The 20,696-nt window shown below is 42.1% G+C and overlaps 1 protein-coding gene across 1 annotated transcript; it reads right to left on the bottom strand.

Annotated features, from left to right (window-relative positions):
- Nucleotides 1–4,335: 4,335 nt before the first annotated feature.
- On the bottom strand, nucleotides 4,336–10,339 carry LOC124125903 (angiopoietin-related protein 4-like). The gene is made up of 3 exons (XM_048384344.1): nucleotides 10,187–10,339; nucleotides 9,931–10,006; nucleotides 4,336–5,146 (listed from the first exon to the last, which is right to left on the bottom strand). The coding sequence occupies exons 1-3, from the start codon at nucleotides 10,337–10,339 to the stop codon at nucleotides 4,485–4,487; spliced, it is 891 nt and encodes a 296-aa protein (XP_048240301.1). The 3' UTR covers nucleotides 4,336–4,484.
- Nucleotides 10,340–20,696: the final 10,357 nt, after the last annotated feature.

Below are 20,696 nucleotides of genomic sequence, written 5' to 3'. Positions count from 1 at the left end.
GTTGTAAGTGTGATTCAAACTTAAAGCAGTACACATCAGCCAAAGGTGGTTTTAAGAAATGTTGCAACAAGAAACCCTTAACTATGACTTACATCTAACTGAAGAAATCAATACCGCTGCTAAACACAGTGATTGTAAACAGTTTTGGAAGACAGCGAAAAAGGCCATACAGCGACGTCCACTGAGAATTTATTTGTACTGAGTCAAATTAAAAACTTCACATTTTTATAAGTAATCCCAAATATGATAACGGACAAATGTATCAGAGAAGGTAATTTTTAATCATTAATGTCCAAAGAACGATTTTAATTAACGGTGGTAACCATTATTTGTTCCAAGCACCTACGGTATTCGGTAATAACATCAACAGTTTAAATCATAAGTCCCAAGCACGAGAATCTGATGGCACACAAGTTCAGCAGCGTGTATGGCCACCATGTGCGTTGACAAGTGCCACACAATGCCTCCGCATGGACCTTGTGATGCTTGTGAACACATGATTGGGAACACGACGCCATTGTTGCTGCAAAATGGTGCCAAGATCTTGCAAATTCTGTGGTTGGTTCTGGAGAGTGCGCAGACTTCTGCCAAGAGCATCCCAGACGTGTTCGATGGTATTGAGGTCGGGAGACCTTGACGGCCAGTCCATGACGTTGACTCCCGCATTCTGAAGGAAATTCCTTGTCAAAATTGCTGTGTGGGGTCTGGCATTGTCGTGTTGGAAGATCAAACCGGGTCCATGCGCTGCCATAAAAGGCGGAAGTTCTGGTGCCAGTACCTGGTCGCGGTAAGCAGCAGCGTTGAGGTTGCCACGGATGACAAGAAGCCTGGAACGTGCATTGCCACAGAAAGCACCCCACTCCATGACACTTCCGCCTCGAAACTTCCTGTACACAACACTGGGCGTAACGTTCATGACGGCGCCTCCACACCAGCGCTCTACCATCAGAGTGCCCGGGTTTGCTACCAGGAATACGGCCGTGGGTAATGCAGAAGGCTGCAGTGTTGGGATTCGTCACATACTCCGAAAAGTTCTGGGTGGGTTTGTCTAGGCAGAGCTTCCTGGGAGAAGTCCCATTTGCTGTCTGGGCTGCGTGTAGAGGGGGCAAGGGCCCTGAGCTGATGATGAGTCTAACCAGCCTTGATCCTGTGCCAGGATCACCCAAACCCTCTTTGCTGCATTTTGTATTGTATTTTAATCTGTAAATAATAATAATAATAATAATACAGAGGTCCATCCATGGTACGACACGGGATATGTAGAGGGTGTGATGGAAAATAATAACGCATTTGTATCACCTGGGCTTCCCACTTCCTTACACCTGTGGCACTTGCAGGTGTAAAGTCAATTAACTAGTGTAAAGAGAAATGATAATTAAGACAACTTTGTTTTGGTTCTCTTCAATTTAAAGCTGAATAGGTCAGAGACAGAATCTTGAACAGAAGTCACTGCCTGACCGGTAACCAGCGGACCTGATGTGACACAGGTGTTATGTTAACACCCAAATTGATCCACGATGACCTCTCATTTAAAGAACAAGCAAACTGAAAAAATGATTGCGATTGTGTTTCGTCATTTTCCAAGAAAGAAATATTCAAAATATTCGTAGACGGTATTTAAATGTCCCAGTGAAACTGTTGAAATCACTCGCTCATTTAATAATAATATCCCGACCGAGCTAAGACCACTGGAGATATAGGACATATTCAAGAAATAAATAGGTACAGTACATGTAAATCGGGTAAAAGGCAAATTGCCGGATAAAAAAATTCACACGGATGAATAATTAGAGTGCCTCCAAACCCTAAAAAATGTAGTGACATTTATATTTGTTTGTATTTCTTTGGGATACAATTTTGAAAAGGTTTGCTATTGACTTACTGCTTCCCGGGTGAATTTACGTCTTTCTGTTCAAACTGTTTTTTCAGATTGCGGTCTAACAGGAAAGCACACAATTTCCCTCTTATATACCCCGTTCACATATACCTCTTTACATACGTGTGTATATGTGCATACGTGTGTAGAAATACAACGGGATCGGCTGGTCAGACTCGCTGGCTTGGTTGAAGCATGTCATCGTTCCCAATTGCGAGGATCGATGTTCATGATATCGATCACTGGATTGTCTGGTCCAGACACGATTATTTACAGACCGCCGTCATATAGCTTGAATATTGCTGAGTGCGGCATTAAACAACAAACGAACGAACTTAGAAATGCATACGTGAGTACACTTGTCACGTGAACGCGTTGACTCGTGTGTGTATATTTACACCAGGAGAAAATTTACATCATGTCTGGAGCAGGTGCAAATGTAAATTTTCACTGTGTGTATATGTTGCAATGTGAACGTTTATATTAACGTAAGAGGATGATCTACACTCTTCAAAAAAAGAAACGCATAGTTAAAAAATAAGGATATTTATTAAGCGGATGTAAAAGTATCTACACAGAATATGCGTGAACACAATCAAATGAAATTAGAAACATTGGTCGACAAAAGCATTTTTGTCATTGTCAGCATTAATTCAGTTCAGTCATTGCACATGTGTAGCCACAAGGGGGCCTCATGGTCAGTACCTGGTCACACCACCTCTTGCAGCCGTCACTGCTCGACACCACCTTGGCACAGATTGCACAAGTCGTCGGATATTTTCTTCGGGAATTCTTCGCCATTCCTCCTGTAAGGCGTTGGCGAGTTGTGCCAGTGTGTAGGGACGCTGGTGACGTTGACGGACGCGTCGATCAAGTTCGTCACACAAATGTTCAATCGGGTTGACATCAGGCGATTTGGAAGGACATTGGTGTTCTCATTAACAAGGAAATTAACTGTTGCACGTGCTGTGTGGGGCCGAGCGTTGTCATGTTTGAACAGCTCTCTCTTGCGGTCCAAAGTTGGATGTAAGTGAGGACGCAGAATTTGGTCTATGTATCGGTTTGCTGTAAGATTGCCCTAGACAACCACTAACTGTGATCTACCCGTGTAGGATATTGCTCCCCACACCATGACACGCCCTCCACTAAATCGGTCCACCTGTCGAACGCAGTTCGCCGCAAAACGTTCATGTCGACGTCGGTATACACGTTGTCTACCATCCCGTCGTTGACGAAGAAAACGTGACTCATCGCTGAACCAAACGCGTCGCCAGTTCCTGAAATCCCATGTCTATACTCTGTTGCACCACCGGACACGTCGTTGACGGTGTAGACGTCGCAAGACAGGTCCAACTTTTGGTCGTCTCCCTCGAATTCCCACTTCCCTCAGACGATTTCTGATGGTTTGGTCGGAAATTCTTCGCATACCAGGCACTTGTCCTGCAGTGTCCGTTGCTGTAGCAAATCGATTCCGAAGGTGATGCAACCGGATGTACCGATCCTGAGCAGGGGTGGTCACTCTTGGTCTTCCACTTCTGGGATGATCTTGAGTCGAATTAGTGCGGGTATATCGATCCCATAGTCGAGATATGGTGCTTTGGTGTCTTGCAATGGCAGACTGGGGTTCCCCTGCTTCCAAATGTCCAATGGCGATATTTCGGTCAGCTGCAGTTTTTCGATATCCATACACGTCAGAAAATTCGTAATGAACTGATGAAGTTTGTACGGTCTTTTATAGTCAGTGTCTCTACTCTTGTTTCAAAAACTTTGCACGTACATTGTGCTGAAAACTTTTTCTGAAAGCAATTTCCGTACATCCTGTGCATTTTTGCTGACAAACGTTTACAAAAAAACATTTTGAGATGTGTTTGCGCGCAATGCACAAGAAACATGATACGATTAAAAGGAATCAAACATAAGAATTGTCTTTATGACGATTGCTGGGAAAAAACTCTTATTGGAATTCTCAAAACACCTATGCGTTTCTTTTTTTGAAGAGTGTAATTAATATCTGTTCTTTTGCCAACACCAAACAAAATTATCAACAGTTGCCAACTTTTATGCGTATATACAGAGTTGAGCGGACGGTGTTTTCTTTTGGTTTCAAGGAGTCAAAACTTGGTGTACAAATTAAATCAAACACATAATGCTTCACGCGAAAATTTTCAGGGAAGTAAGTCTCTTCTCGTTCAATTTTGATTGGAAAACACCTGTTTTGTGTTGAAAGTCGTGAACAGACTAAACGAATATGTGTGCCTTACACAATTTACAAACTTTATTTACACACCAAAGTTGAATTTCATGTGAACGCATAGTAAACTTACATGTACATGTACACACGTATGTATAGTTACACATGTGCAAAATTAATTACGTTAGTAAAGGTTGTGCATGTGAACGGGTATTACATTATCCCTATACCAATTACATGTTAGTTAAAATGAAATAGAATTGGCAAACAAAGAAAATAATTCAGCTGGGGGAAGAGTATTCGGCATCAAGACAGTCATCGACACAACGGTCGGTCGGTTGCGAGTGGCCTATCACAGCGGGGAGCTCTGACTGGTGGCAGCGATTAGGTCTGTCGCTGCCCGAGCTCTCTTCACTTCTATTTTTTCTTGAGTCTGATGAGTGAGTACTGAAGGAGTTGGTCACCCAACGTCTCCACCCATTTCATTCTCACGACGCCGGAGTCAGCTGTGACATCAGCTTGGGACACAAGCGGGGCGTTCAGATTCCCCTGGGTGCAGTTGCTCGTTGGCGCGTACCACCAGCCAGCCGCCATCTTGGATGCACAGTTGTGGTTACTGAAGTCGGAGTCGTAGGTGGAGAAGGGGGCGTTGTTGATGTTGCTCACGGCGATCAAAGAATCTCCGCAGTTTGGACCATAGGTAGAGAAATCACTGAGTGTTATCTTGTAGTCGTCGCGCTCTCCTCCAAAGCTGCAACTGTCGTAAAACGTCTCACACGACGAGGAAGCGTATTTCAGATAAATGTTGCATTTCATTAATGCAACCCCTGAGATGAGACTGAGTTTGTTCAATCCAAGCCAGAAGTTGTATCTCGGGTGACCGAATCCACGTATGTATTCCGCCATGGACCGATTGAAGTCGACAGGGGACGCCGTCAGATCGCGGTTCTGGATCGTCGTCAAGCCGCCGTACCGGAACTCACAGAACACTTCGAAAGGTTCTTCTGCACCATCGGGTTGGATGAAGGAAATTTTCCTCGCTAGACTCTCAAGATTCTGACCAGTGTCTTCACTGCAGTCTGAAAGAGAAGAACATAAGATCGTTATATACACTGTGATCCACACGCTTCATATCTAAGAGGGGGCACGGGTGGCCCAGTCGTCTAAGGCGCCGCAGTTCGCTGTGCAGAGTTGCGTCCCTTGGGCACGCCAGAAACCTATGATTGTGGGTTCGAATCCCGGTTCGCCCCGATTATGTTTCTAGGTTTGTCAGCACCGAATCCGTGCTCGCTGGTTTCACCGAAGTGGTAAACGTCTGAGACCTGCATCACTTCGGGCTTTCCTCCCACATTAAGCTGACACGCCGTGATATAACTGGAATACTGTTAAAAGCGGCGTTAGACCCAACTCACTCTCTCACTCACTCATATCTAAGAGGTCTATGGTTCTTGGAACCATATCATATGGTCACCCTCTTGGATATGAAGCATGTGGATCACAGTGTATATAACGACATACATACTATGCAAAAAGATAGGGTATCTTATTTTGAGGTGAAACTATAGGAACATACACCAATGTCTGATAATCAATGTAAGTGATCCGAGCGTTTCCGAAAAGAAATCCAGGTCACAAACACAACAGTGTGACAGTCTGAAGCACGTGACCTCCGTCGGAAGGGGTGGTATGAAAGATTTACCACTGTCTCTCAGACTCGGTTGTGAGCAGACGCATAATGTTTTCTTAGAACCAAACGCCCAAAGACACTTTATTTAAGACATTTAATCATTGAGGAAGCAACGCCATTGATTATGCGACCTTCGTAACGTGCTGAACGTATGTTGCAGGTGGACACGCGTCAGAATATTGTTGCTCAAACGCTGCATGTTTCTCAATATGTCATCCGCAGATTGTGGGTCCGATACCAACAAACACATAACGTCGATGAGAGGCGCCGCACCGGACGCCCAAGGGCAACAGCTCCAGCCCAGGACAGATTAGTCAGAACGATTGCATTAAGTGAGTGTGTATGGTTTTACGCCGCTTTTAGCAATATTTCAGCAATATCACGGCGGGGGACACCAGAAATGGGCTTCACACATTGTACCCATGTCGGGAATCGAACCCGGGTCTTCGGCGTGACGAGCGAACGCTTTAACCACTAGGCTACCCGACCGCCCCGATTGCATTAAGTAATCGGTTGAAAACTGCCACTCAGATAAGGGACCGGTTGCAACGGGCAACTGGTGTAGGAGTACGTCCCCTGGCGGTGCGAAATCGTCTTCACTGATGGTATTTGCGTGCACGACGTCCGCGTGTCATCCAACCACTTACTGCACGCCCTTTGAACTAGAGTCGTCAGTGGTGTAGGGAACGTCACATAATAATACTAATCGACGTTGGGCTGATGACATGTTTTTTGACGAATCGAGGTTCACTCTCGACTTCCATGACCGAAAGAATCGGTTTTCATTTTTTTGACGTTATGGGCGTTTCTTTTTATAGTGAGTGAGTTACTACGGATCGTTTTACGCCGCTTTTAGCTATATCCCAGCAATATCACGGCGGGGGACACCAGAAATGGGCTTCACACATTGTACCCATGTCGGGAATCGATCCCGGGTCATCGGCGTGACGAGCGAACGCTTTAACCACTAGGCTACCCCATCTTCTACCTGGCGACCATTGGGCGACCACTGTGCCTTCTTTCTGCAACAACGGCAAGGCTTGTGCCTTCCTTTCTGCCTCTTTTGAGCCACCTTTGAGCAACCAACCTCCTCGGCAACCTTTGTGCGACTGGTTTGAACATGTTCAAAAATTCACGGCGACCATGGCGTCTATCGTGATGTCTGAACCTCCCGTGTACCACCTTGGAACGACCTAGGCAACCATTCTGCCTACGTTGAGCCTCCAAAGACAACCTGGCAAATTTCATGGTCGCACACGGTGAGGTGAGGTGAAATTGGGTTTAACGTCGCGTCCAAGATTATTGCACTTATATAGCGACGTGCATGCACGTGTATGTGTGTGTGTGGCTGCTTGTACTAGTCCGGACTGATGCCGATTTATAGTGCTAGCTCACTGAGATACCATGCCGCAGTTTAACATGAATACCCCACTCAGACACAGTATACTGACTCCGAGCCGACCAGTCCTTGTTTTAGCCCCTTAATGCCGAGCGCCAGACAGGGTAACAACAAGTACCATCTTTTAACGTCTTTTGGTATGACGCGGCCGGGGATCGAACCCCGGACCTTCCGCTCTCCGGGCGGACGCTCTACCACAAGACCACGGAGGCGGCCTGGTCGCACACGGGAGGCACAAAGGTCGCCATCCTGTGTAAAGGCCCCATTACCGTCTGACTGTTGCAGTTCTTCTCGTCTCTTGCCTTGATTGACAGGTCCCATGAACTTTGTTCTTATCATAGTCTCCGTTGATTGGCTAAAGACTTTGTCTGCGTGCTAAGTTATGTGCATAAATTAAACAATCATCTGATTCATGTCAGGCCACAGTTTGTATTCATACACCCGGAATGTTTAACAATCTCGTTATTTTTGTCTGCTTTGATATATACAACTGTTTTCGGTTAAACTATTGTAGATAACACATGTTTTCGTTGTCGAATTTAATTATAAGCATTGACTGCGTATTTTTTCGGCTCATTGAGGTATGAATCGAAAAACCGATGTGCAAACTGTATGAATCCGCCTAGCGGATTCTTACAAAAGTTTGCAGATCGGTTTTTCCTTAAGTAAACATATATTTATCCACCTCCCAATATTTTATTCAATAAATAATTATAATCAATTGTAATCGGAGAGAAGTATCATAAAACTGTCCGCAAGTTAACAGGTAGAGTGCGGATCAATGCAATTTATGTATACTCTCATTTTGCCTCACGACGTTATGAATCACGTTGCCAGGTAACGTCATGGTTAATTTGCATTTATTTATTAACTCAACCTACATGGCGTCCGAGTGTACGGGCGCGGCTCAGTGCATTGGCGTCATTGAAAGTGCGCTTGAACTGGTGATATATTGAGTTACGAACATGGAAAAGCACGGAAACATGGTTACACCTGGAAGATTTGTTTGGGGCGATAAAAGAATAACGGATAACTTTACTGACGTTAGATTTGGCGATCCCAATTTTACTTCACACACACCCCTATTTGTTTTCAACCAGCGAAACAAATGACAGTGGGTTCGGGCGGCGCTGTCCAGAATAACGCCCGCAATGAGCGAAAAACTTTCGGTCGTGGATTCGAATCCCTTTTCGACCTCTGTTTCGTAAATTGGTAAACTTCTAAGACCTGCATGAAGTCGGACTTTTTCACCACCGCATATCAAGACGTTAAACCAAACTCACTCATCCACTCAAGTGACGTCACGCGACTCTTAGTGATGTAATCCATTGTTGGTGACGAGCTTTGTGATCATGCTTGCCGTAATAGGCAACTGTGCTTGACGTAAGAGGCGACTAACGGGATCAGGTGGTCAGACTCGCTGACTTGGTTGATGCATGCATCCCAATTGCGAAGATCCATGCTCATAATGTCAAACACTGGATTGTTTTGTCTAGACTCGATTATTTACATACCGCCGTCATATGGCAGGAATGTTGCTGATTTCAGTGTTAAACAACAAACAAACAAACAAACAAATAAACAAACTTTAGTACGTAGAAATTATTTAACGCGTCTATTTTCGTATCGTAAATATCATAATATAAATATTAATTGTATCATACGTGCCTCAGGCGAGCATTATACATATTATATGATATTTACGACACGGATACATACGAGGGTAATAATGTCATTCTTAAAATCACCGAGGACAAAGACATATGTTAATTCACAATTTAACTAACTTTTTCCACCGCGTGTGATTACAATACCCGACTTAACCGGCCTTTGGCCATTCTAGTGCCAGATAATTTGCAACCATTTTTAATTACAGAAGCACTCACGCATCAGGCAAACTCCGTCTGAACGAGTTCGGAAAGCTATGCAATAGTTTACGGAGCAATTTGACATCGTATCGATGTGTAGAATATATCAAACGGAGCTCCCGCAGGGTCACTCATTTGAAGATTGTTCGGAAAGTCATTCAATGGTTATCGGCAATAATAAAGACTATGCTGTTGTGGATATGATCCGAAGGTATTTGGTTGGAATTCCAGTTCCACTCCGATTATGATGTCCGATATCCGTTTGTTCTCAGTGGCTTCAGTAAAGTGTGAACATCTGCCGTACAGTGAAGTAGCAATAACCCCATCAAACCCAACTCCGTCACTCACTCCACTCCCTTTATGATGTCCGGTATGCGTTTGTTCTCGGTGGCTTCAGTAAAGTGTGAACATCTGCCGTACAGTGAAGTAGCAATAACCCCATCAAACCCAACTCCGTCACATTTGTATCACTCAGACAACCGTCTTGATGTGAAAAACAGGATTAACATCAAAGCTTGAATAAAATGTTTATATGCACCCAGTTAATTACGTGCGAGCGTGAGCACTCGCAATATTGGCATGACGGCCATTACCATTGTTAAATATAAGGAACTTTCCTTGTTTTATTTTTTTTAAATCGCAGCTGTTGATGGCATGCACCTGTGTCTCTACAAATCAACAATTCACGGACGAACTATTAAAATGATGGCAAGTAACCAGAAAATACAACGAAAACCAAGCACATAAAATGAAAAAAATAAAATGTCAACACTTTTTTAACACCATAAACACTCACTAACTCCACTAAGTTGTTTTTTCAATAAAAGACTCGCATGAGCGAAAGATGTTAACGTACATATTGTACTTGTTTGCAGTAAAAGAGTGTGATGTTTGCATATAACAACTTACGTTTCATCACATATTCGCATCTGTTGCCATAGTAACCGATTGGACATGTGCATACCTCATCTTCGCATTGTAGTTTCTGAAAATGTGTAAAAGAAGGTGTTATCTTTGAAAAAAGCCGACAGGAAAGTGGTAAGTGTTCGTTATGGATAAAGAAGAGGATTTTGTTTTCAAATAGCTGACCTAATTGGTGAGTTATTGCGGAATACGTGTTTTTTAAATCGCCCTTTTTAAATTACAAAAAGGTGCAAACAATTACCTTCTGGAAGCATGAACACACTTGACCGCTGTCCACATTGGGGCAGTCCTTGCCATCCTCATACAACTTGCACTGTCCAGATGTAGCATCGGTTTCGCAAAACTTGAAACGCCGACATTCGGATTCACTTCCACATTCTCGCGCACATGACATCAAAGTTTCACCGTCTATTGTCTTTTGGTGACCGAGATCTAAAATTTCTTCAAATAGTTCCGTTTCACGAAAATTCGAAAATTTGAGACCAATTCCAGTTCTAACAATTAGCAAAACCACTAAAGCCCCTAAAACAACCATACTGGAGATATATCTATGCAACAGCGTCGTGACCAGTCTGTCCTGACACAGCTTATGCAACGTTTTCAGTTCGATTATTAGTGGATACAAAAGGAGGTGATGTTTACCGTTTGATAAATAAAGACCAAGGTTTCGATAAAGGATATGGGGTTTGAGTGTAAACGTCAACAGAAGCGTTAGGTCTGTTAAGTGTCACGTGGGTTAAGAGCGCAGCGCGAACGCCCACTATGTAGTTTTAGGGAATCAGCTGAGCGAAATTACAGCTTGATTATGGAGGCCTGGAAATAGTCGAGGCTATGTCAGGTGGAGCAGTGTCTGATGGCATAAACACCATGGGGGGTCGATGACAAACAGCTAAGTAACACATTGTGCCAATTCGATCCTTATTTTCCAAGAAGCAGGGGTGATAAGAGACTATCATATACTTAAATAAAAAAACGAGCATCAACTTAATACCGCTGTACCATCATGTATAACAAAGGAAAAAAGTAGCTGTGCTTTATATAAGGTGGTGTAAATGTTATGTTATTGAAAATAGCATATTTGGTCTTTCGTCTGATCAATGTTTTATCATTACAAATACATTGACAAAACCCATATCTGGTTACCACGATACAGTGCAACACGCCCTAAAACAAGAGCGCTGTTACAACTCAACTAACACTGTCAGTGTCTGGTGTGACCACCACTTGCGTTGACACAGGCGATGCAGCGACGTATTATTCAACACACCAGATGATTGGCAACAGCAACCCGCTGATTCCTGTCTTGACGTGGGCGTCGTTCCATCTCATCCCAGACATATGTTCTATAGGGGAGAGGTCTGGGGAACAGTCGGACATGGCTCAGTCCTGCAATGTTGTGCTGCCTTTGAAAGTCTGTTACAACACGTGCAACGTGTTGGCGGGCTTTATCCTCTTGCAACGTGATATTACGTCCCGTTGCATTTGCACAAAGGTGAGGTGAGGTGAAATTGGGTTTAATGTCGCGTCCAAGATTGTTGCACCTATATAGCGACGTGCATGTACGTGTGTGTGTGTGTGTGTGTGTGGCTGCTTGTACTAGTCCGGACTGATGCCGATTTATAGTGCTAGCTCACTGAGATACCATGCCCCGGTACCATGCCCCATATACTGACTCCGAGCCGACCAGTCCTTGTTTAAGCCCCTTAATGCCGAACGCCAGACAGGGTAACAACAAGTACCATCTTTTAACGTGTTTTGGTATGACACCGGCCGGGGGGGGGGGGGGGGGGGGAGGGGTCGAACCCCGGACGGACGCTCTACCACTAGACCACGGAGGCGATCGCATTTGCACAGAGAGTAGAACATGATCTCGAACGATGTTGTCCAATGCGTGCGCCACTCAAGTTGCCATTAACAATAATGAGTTGTCTTCTCCCAAGAGTTTTGATGCCACGCCAAACCATTACACTTTCATCCGCAAACTGACGACGTTGAGTAACGTAAGCGTCGCTAAAACGTTCTCCTGGACGCCCGTAGACCCTTGCACGAGCTGTCCAGATGGAACCAGATGAAACCAGTATACTGTACCAGACTTCTCGTCTGAACCTCAGACGTTGTCAGCACCGAACTGGGCGTGTCTGACGGTGACGTGAAAGCAATAATTGTGCGTATCGCTGGGCGTCGGATGTTGTGTTCCTTGCACGGACAAGTACGGTTAGGTCACTAAGTGGTCTCAACCCAGAGAATTGTCCGAGCTGTTAAGGTGCCAGTTTGGTATCGATTAAGTAGATGCACCAACCGAATATGGTTGTCTTGTTAACGTGACAGGAGTGTTGCCCTGCAGAAGATAACGTCTCCAACAAGATGAGATACTACGTCTCGGTGACCATAAAACTTCGTTATGCGCCATTCCTGTTTGCAGCATACCAACGGCGCGTATAGACGTTGAGTTTCAGAAGACCGTAGCATTGCGTAAGCATTATCTACGGTTAAACAAAGGTGTTTTATGAGTAACTGATAGTTAAACAATCATTGTGTGGTGCGTATTATGCTCCCAACAAACACGCAAACATCCAAATTGTGCGCAGTACACAAATTGTGACTCACGGTCTTAAAGTTAACGTCGAGGAGATGTCTTCATGAATATGTATTGAAATATGCATTATTTAATTTCAGAAGAAATATATTTTTGAACTTTTATATTATTCAAAGTTACTTTTTCCGTTAGTATACATTTCAATTCCAACAATTTTATCGCGCAAGTGAAATATATCGGTGGTGAATGTCGTATTATTTTTGTTTATTTGGCTTCAACTTGAGATATTGAGACTACTGCACTCAGTCTCGCCAGATACCATTCTTTACAAAACGAGTGGATTTTCTAATAAAAAAGTATGGTATCTGACCGAGCGAAAGCCCGAGTTACCACAGAAAGTACCCTCGTTTCGTACAAATGTTTTCTATAAAAATGGTATCGGTTACCATGACGTCACAATCAAATGACATCACTAATCTGTCTGCCAGATGGTTCGCTGTACGTTTTACACTCAAGACACTGCTTATTAGTGTTTGCAAACTGAAAAGGTTGGAACAATAATTTTAGATGATGAATAGAATCTCATCCTCGTGTCTTTTAATACAAAGTATATCAACACTCGTCGATATAAGTGTGAAGCCTCGGAGTTTTACCGACTCGTGTTGCTATATTTGATATCAAAAGACACTCGGGTGAGATTTTGAACAGCTGGATGTGTTTGTGACGGGTGCCCTCGGTGGGGTAGGCTACGTTCAGCGTTTCGCGAGCACCTGGTAGCATCCCAATATGTCAATTATTAATAAACACATACTCATGATATAGTCGGACTCATACAACGGCCTCTTAAGATTTCTTATGAATATGGAACCGGTTATGTCACTTTTATTTACATGTACGTATCTGTTACCTCGATTGTCATCACCAACAACTTCGTAGTTCGACGACGAGTGAGTGAGTGAGTTGGGTTTAACGCGCTTTTAACAGTATTCCAGTTATATCGCGGCGTGTCAGCTTAATGTGGGAGGAAAGCCCGAAGTGATGCAGGTCTTAGACGTTTACCCCTTCGGTGAAACCCACGAGCACGGGTATGGTGCTGATAAACCCAAGGGACGCAACTCTGCACAGCGAATCGCGGCGCCTTAGACGACTGGGCCACCCGTGCCCCCGCAACTCGAAGAGAAACTCCAAGGTAGAGTTCGGAGGAACAACCTGATATTTCACGGAATGGAAGGAGGCAGTCGTGAGACTTGGGACGAAGCGGGGGGAAACGTTCCATATTTACTGAGTTGAATACAGAAAACTAAAAAGATGTTGAAATAATAGTGCTCACATATACTAAATTAAAACAGGCAAGACTTTCACATTTTTGCAAAAAAACCTTCTAACCACGGGCAAAGGAAACATGTTTGAAAAGGCCCGCGAAATATTCGGAAGGGATTCTTCAACAACGTAGCGGTAACGGAAGATTTTCCACAACATCGACGAGCGCTTTCCCCATGGCTTGTGGAATCTCAAGATAGGGAGCGAAGGCCTTAAGAGCGGCTAAACAGGTTAATTGTGCAATAAAATAAAAAAAATAAAATAAAATAAACATACATAAAACCAAAAAATCCCGGGCAGAATCGACACAAAAGGGACGCACCTGTTTGAACCCGGTAATGGAAGAACGCGCCATTCAGGGGAGGTAACTCCCGTTCCATCATCTCCAAACAACAACAACTTGTGAAAACGTTGTCTTGGTCCTATTTTCTACGGTCTATCATCGAACACGGAAGGATTGAATAAACCCGATTACAGAACTCTAAGGTAAAACAATGCGGTGGTGACTTTCTCGGAATCTTTTGCTCGCAGTGTCCGCGACGTTTCATAACTGAGTCCGGTTTTCGGTCATTCAACAGTATCAGAGTGAAACGAAAACAGCTCGACCGCTACAGTGGTAGTGTCACTACTCTAATATGGGACAATTGATTAAGTGACGTGTTTATCAGAAGAATATATTACGATTTTGATAATACAGTGTTTTTTTCTGTTTTATACTTCTAGACTAACGTGTCAAACTGACACTGTTTTAACACTGACAAATAGTTCACCATTCGTCACCACTCGCCCCTTTCCGTAAGCTGTAAGAAGGTTTGTCTTGGAATAACACGAGTTGGTCACGAATGATATTTCATCTGTAACATCTCCAATATGTGATGATGCAGATACAGATGGCGTGTCAAACTGAGAGGATTATTTGACTGTTTTCTCTGATGACCAACAGAGAAAGAAATATTTCTTCCTGAACATTTGAATGCGAGGGCAAAAACTTTCCAAAATTCTTAACCAGTAAATAATATTAATTTTGTACATAAAGACGTAACGGTTCTTGATATCCCTACAAGAAATAGTAAAGACTCTGCGACATGAAATAGTTATGGAAACAAAAATGTTGAATTATGCAAAATATTTAAGGTGCACATCCTCAATGGAAGATGCCCTCATGACAGAGAAAGTCACCTTTACGGCACAGTAGGAGCCAGTGTAGTGGACGACATGGATGCTCCTCATCCCTTTATCTTCTACTTTCTTATGATGGTGTGGATAATAATGATAATAATCATCATCATCATCATAATAATAATATAAATCATGACAGGTCTGACAGGTCAACACTGAGTGTGGAGGACAAGTTGTGTGTAGAAAATTATATTTCTGTTGATCCAAAGCCAAATAAAATAAATTACTAGAACATCACTTATTTATGTGCCGCTGAAGCTGGTTGGCTGTACGTTTTACGCTCAAAACACTGCTTATTTCTGTTCATAAACTCAATCTTCGACTGAAGCTTCGCTTTTCACATTAACACAAAAATATTCCTGATAGGTGAACTCTGTGTGTGGAGGAGAAGTTGTGTGTAGACAATGATATTTCTGTTGAAAAGAAAGAAACCCAAATTTAAGGCTTTACATGAACATAGAGATAATGGACTAGATTTCCAAATGCTTGGGACTTAAGAAAATGCTTGAAAAGAAATGACAACTTAAAAGAATCAACAGAGACAAAACATATTGATGCAAGAGAAAGTCGTATATAATATAATATAATATAATATAATATAATATAATATAATATAATATAATATAATATAATATAATATAATATAATATAATATAATATAATATAATAATATAATAATATTAATTTGCCTTTCCAGTTTTAAGATTTAATGGCGAGTACAGCAGACACAAGCTCAATACGCTGCTTCCCATCATTCTGTTCTTGTAGCGCCTTGTCAATGCCGTCTCGGTGGATGCCAGCCAATTTTAAACACTGATCGGAATGAACTGGTAAACAAATGCAGGGCCCACTTGTACAGAGCGACCTCACACGATCGATCTTAGACGCTTACAATATTTGTTTAATCGTTATCTCAGTTTTATTCTAACCGATCCTAGCCGCGATTGTAAGAAGCCTTAGATTTACAATATTGCGATCTTCGCTAAGATCGACATTTTCCAACGGTACACATATTTTCAGCTTGACTCATGTCTACAGTTGTCTGCAAAAGTACATACCTTGCTGCGCACGCCACCGGTTACCCTGGTTACGATATACGACATGTACCTTCCTTCACCGCACTTTGCAATTTATAACTGTTGGGAATTGTTAGTTTGATATTGCAACAGGGGACATAAGCTTCCATGTTTTATACAAATATTGAAATACGAGCGAAAATATCCCTAAATTTGGCTCCAAATTTTGTGGCATAATCTTTATGAAAATTAAATGAAACAATATATAAAAAATTATATTTTCTCATATCATGGCGCGAAAATGTATAATTATGCAATTGTTGCAGTTTTTAATACGCATCTATTTGGGGGAATAGGTTAACTTTCCTTGAAATCCTTAATATATCTTATATGTATACGTTTTGTATAAATATAAACGATGCTATCCCTACCTTTGCAAAACACAAAAAGACGAAGTTTGTTAAGAATGCATGGAAGGGAAATAAGAATGATTTATCAAAGATTTGTTTATAGTTTGCGAAATGCAACCCATATTGCTATAAATCGTTTGGTTGTAGAATTATTCGCGTTAAATGAGACCACTAGAGTTTGAAAATAAGTATAACCTTTTCTGCGCATGCGTAGATTAATTCACTTACTAAAACAAGCGTACTAATAATGAAATAGGGCAACAACGCAACAACGCGACAGTGCGACATAATTAAATATTTTGGGGTGCAATGTACGAAAATGCCTGGTTTCGACAACGCCCCTTCCAGCTATAGAATTCCATAGTTGCCACTACAAATTACCATTTCTGAAAGTGAGTGAGTGAGTGCGTTGGGTTTAAGGCCGCTTTGAACACCGTTCTTGTTATATCACGGCGTGTCATCTTCATGTGGGAGGATGAAGATGACACGCCGTGAGTGTCATCTTCATGTTGGAGGAAACCCGTGAAGATTCCGGGGTAGAATAGGTCTTCAGCAACCCATGCTTGTCGTAAAAGGCGACTAACGGGATCGGGTGGTCAGGCTCGCTGACTTGGTTGATACATGTCATCGATCCCAATTGCTTGGATCGATGCTCATGATATCAATCACTGGGTTGTCTGGCCCAGACTCGATTATTTACAGACCGCCGTCATATAGCTGGAATATTGCTGAGTGCGGCGTTAAACAACAAACCAACCAACCAAATCATGTGGGAGGAAAATCCGAAGTGATGTAGGTCTCTGACGTTTACCACCTTAGTACCGTTGAAACCCACGAGCACGGGTATGGTGCTGACAAACCTGGAACATATTCGGCGCGAACCGTTATTCTAACCACTGATCATAGGTTTCTGGCGTGTTCAATGGGGGTAGGGGGGACCGGGAGGGGGCAACTCTGCACAGCGAATTGGGGCGCCCTGGACGATTGAGCCAACCCTGCCCTCGCCATTTCTGAAAACAAATGTAAATATATAGGGCTGCAATGACATGATGACATTTCTTTTAGGACTTTGAGCTATTAAGAACATATTATCTTCGTATATCTATTCGTTTTGTAAATATTATTTGCATTGTGCTCTTTGTCTTTCGCAAATGACGTATATCGTAAAAAGATAATAGAAGATGTAAAATTTTAATTTAAAAAAAAAATTAGTTGTGTATTTGTACATAAAACTGGAAGAAAATAGGTACTCCCTTCTATAATTTCATATATCTTTATCATCCATGCATTTTTAAAAATAAACTGCCGGACAAAAGCAAGTATACAAATAAAACAAACCAGAAATTGTTATTCGATGGTGATGTATTTTATACGGGCATCTTAATTGTGATGTGACATTAAGTTTGCATTGATTCGGCAACTGTTTTCAGGCTAGTAACGCATTGATAACGTTCGTATTTTTTTGGTCAAATCCATTTCTCAAGTGTATCAGTGTATCTGCATGCGACATTGATCTTTATTTAAGCTCCCATCGATACCTGATGTACAAGAACAACGAATGTACAAGTCATGCATCCGGACGTTCACGAGTGCTTAATCAGAGGATGCAGTTGAAAAGGTAGGCAAACAACCGTGGTTATGGAACAATTACAAATATCGTCATCAGATAATCAAGTCATACCCCATTAGTAAAAGGCCGCTTTGTTTTACAGCGAAGTGGAGATTAATAAAGACGAAAGTCTCAGTGTGCCTTAGACCATCTTCCTGAGGCAAGTGACTATAAAAGTCCAGTTTCCACCCGAAATCGAAATCCGGTTCGTTGAGTGTCATGCAGATTTCGGTCGACTGCAAGATTTGCAAAGCGTGTGCACCGCTAACTCGTTGTCAACAGATATTTTCTATATCTTTTCATGTTTTTAATCAAGGTGCTCACGTGATTTGATGCACTTCGCGATGTAAGACTCGTTTTATCACAATATAGATCTTGATTATCGATCAGATCGTCTTGACTGGGCGCAACCGTTTGTTTGAAACAAATGCAAGTGATACGAGAGGTTGAATCTGATTGGTCAATAGGAGAGGCATAGAACGGACATAACTCGTAATAGCCACTAGTGGCGCTACGATCGAGCCTAGGAATTCCAGCCTAGTTCGGCAAGGGTGAAAACTGGACTTTTAAAGTCAGTTAACTCTCTTGCCTCGGGAAGATGGCCTTAGACCGCCTCTGTGGTCTTGTGGTAGCTCGTCCGCCCGGAAGATCCGGGGTTCGATCCCCGGCCGCTTTATACCAAAATACGTTAAAGGATTGTACTTGTTTTTACCCTGTCTGGTGCTCGGCATTAAGGGGTTAAAACAAGGACTGGTCGGCTCGGAGTCAGTCAGCTATGTATATCTTGAACGCGACGTTAAACCCTATTTCACCAGTATGCCTAAGAATCTGGTCCGTTGTTTTGAAAGACAGGTAAGGACCGTTAATTCCGTCATCTTTATCCCCTTGAACACATATTATTCTTTGAAAAACTAATTGGAGTTTAAGTAAGCCAATTACTAATCTGAGTAAAGACTAGGAATATATTGAGTTTGCTGCTTAGGTTGTGATCTGGTGCTGTAGCGTCGCAGCCCTTTGTCGTTGATTGATTGCCAGAGGTTGCTCAACCGACAGCAAGACGTAACATGGCTGCGATATTTCTCATTGCGACGTTTACTCACTCACTCATCACTCAGTCAACACACAATAAGCGTTAGAATAGGTCTTCAGCAACTCATGCTGAGAGGCGATTAACGAGATCGGGTGGTCAGGCTCGATTGATTCATGTCATCGTATCCCAATTGACTAGATCGATGCTTATGATGTCAATCACAGGATTGTCTGGCCCATGCTCTATTATTTACACCCCGCTGTCATATTGCTGACATATTGCTGAGTGCGTCGTGAAACAAACGAACAAACAAAGTAACAATATAAAAAATAACCGATTATATAGAAATATATATCTTTAATCGCACATCGTCCGAACCGAAAAATCAGTGCATAGATAGGTGTACTTAACATGTATCTACATACTTTTAAAACATTCACATGTACAAACAATTCAATAGTCTACCACGAAAACAGTTTGGACGGACTGTTGACACAAATAAATAAATCAACAAATGATAATTACATAACAGTTTGTTCAATGTATACAAATGGCGTGTTCATCGCACAAGTGTTAACACAAATAATTATGCTTCAAACAGTTGTTGTCATTGTTACCAATAGTTACGAAACAACACTGGTAAAGAAATAAATCAATATAGATAAATACAAAAAAAATATTTATAGATTTCATTTTTAAAAAGTTCATATTAAACCCCGCAACATTATTGATCCCATTGCCCTTACGCCAGGGTGAGATACGTGTGGAAGGTGCTAGTAATCATGTGATCATCTTTAACTTTAACGAGTGGGATACCAAACCTCACTGTTTGATTTCGATCAGGAATACTTGTAATACTTGTCCAAAATTATGTTTGTATATATGATAAATATAAAGGAACATTTTCCCCTGCACACAGAACATTGGATCAATGAAAGAAAGAAATTTTGATTTTTTTTTAGTATTCGTCATATGTATTAGATTGACAACGTTTCTCTACAGCTGACAGATCAATGCACACTTTCGATACGTAAACAATGTGTTTTTTGGCCCATGTCCTTGGCATCTATTTGGCCCTTGGCATCTATCCAAGGATTTCACAATCGCAATGACAGCGTTATCATTTACCTACCAAAGAGTACCTAAGGACCATTGTAGTATCGTCATAAACATTATTTCGAGTTAAATTGGCTTCGAGCTAAGGATGTGTTGCTGTACACTGTAGATACATTCCCCTTTTTTCCTTTAATCAAGCATACACGCATGTGTTGAACCCCTTCACCAGGAATCGCTATCGTGCTTTGCAGTGGTATTCAGATCAACGAATGTTACATCGTAATATTGTTCACTGTTTTCTCATTGCGAATGTTGGATCGTAATATGATTCACTTTATTCTCATTGCGAATGTTGGATCGTAATATGATTCACTTTATTCTCAGGGCGAATGTTTGATCGTAATATGATTCACTTTATTCTCAGGGCGAATGTTGGATCATAATATGATTCACTTTATTCTCAGGGCGAATGTTCGATCGTAATATGATTCACTTTATTCTCAGGGCGAATGTTGGATCATAATATTATTCACTTTATTCTCAGGGCGAATGTTGGATCATAATATTATTCACTTTATTCTCAGGGCGAATGTTG

Source organism: Haliotis rufescens, unplaced genomic scaffold (assembly GCF_023055435.1).
Source record: "Haliotis rufescens isolate VD_foot unplaced genomic scaffold, xgHalRufe1.0.p SCAF_5, whole genome shotgun sequence".
Lineage (NCBI taxonomy): Eukaryota > Metazoa > Mollusca > Gastropoda > Lepetellida > Haliotidae > Haliotis > Haliotis rufescens.
This window is presented reverse-complemented; position numbering and strand designations above follow the sequence as displayed.

What these genes read in the sequence shown, in the direction of transcription:
- LOC124125903 (XM_048384344.1), bottom strand. Translation starts at nt 10,339, where the DNA reads ATGTCATGTGCGCGAGAATGTGGAAGTGAATCCGAATGTCGGCGTTTC. An exon ending in TGTGTTCATGCTTCCAGAAG is followed by an intron (nt 10,007 to 10,186) that starts GTAATTGTTTGC and finishes ACACATTTTCAG; the next exon opens with AAACTACAATGCGAAGATGA. An exon ending in ATGCGAATATGTGATGAAAC is followed by an intron (nt 5,147 to 9,930) that starts GTAAGTTGTTAT and finishes CTTCTCTTTCAG; the next exon opens with ACTGCAGTGAAGACACTGGT.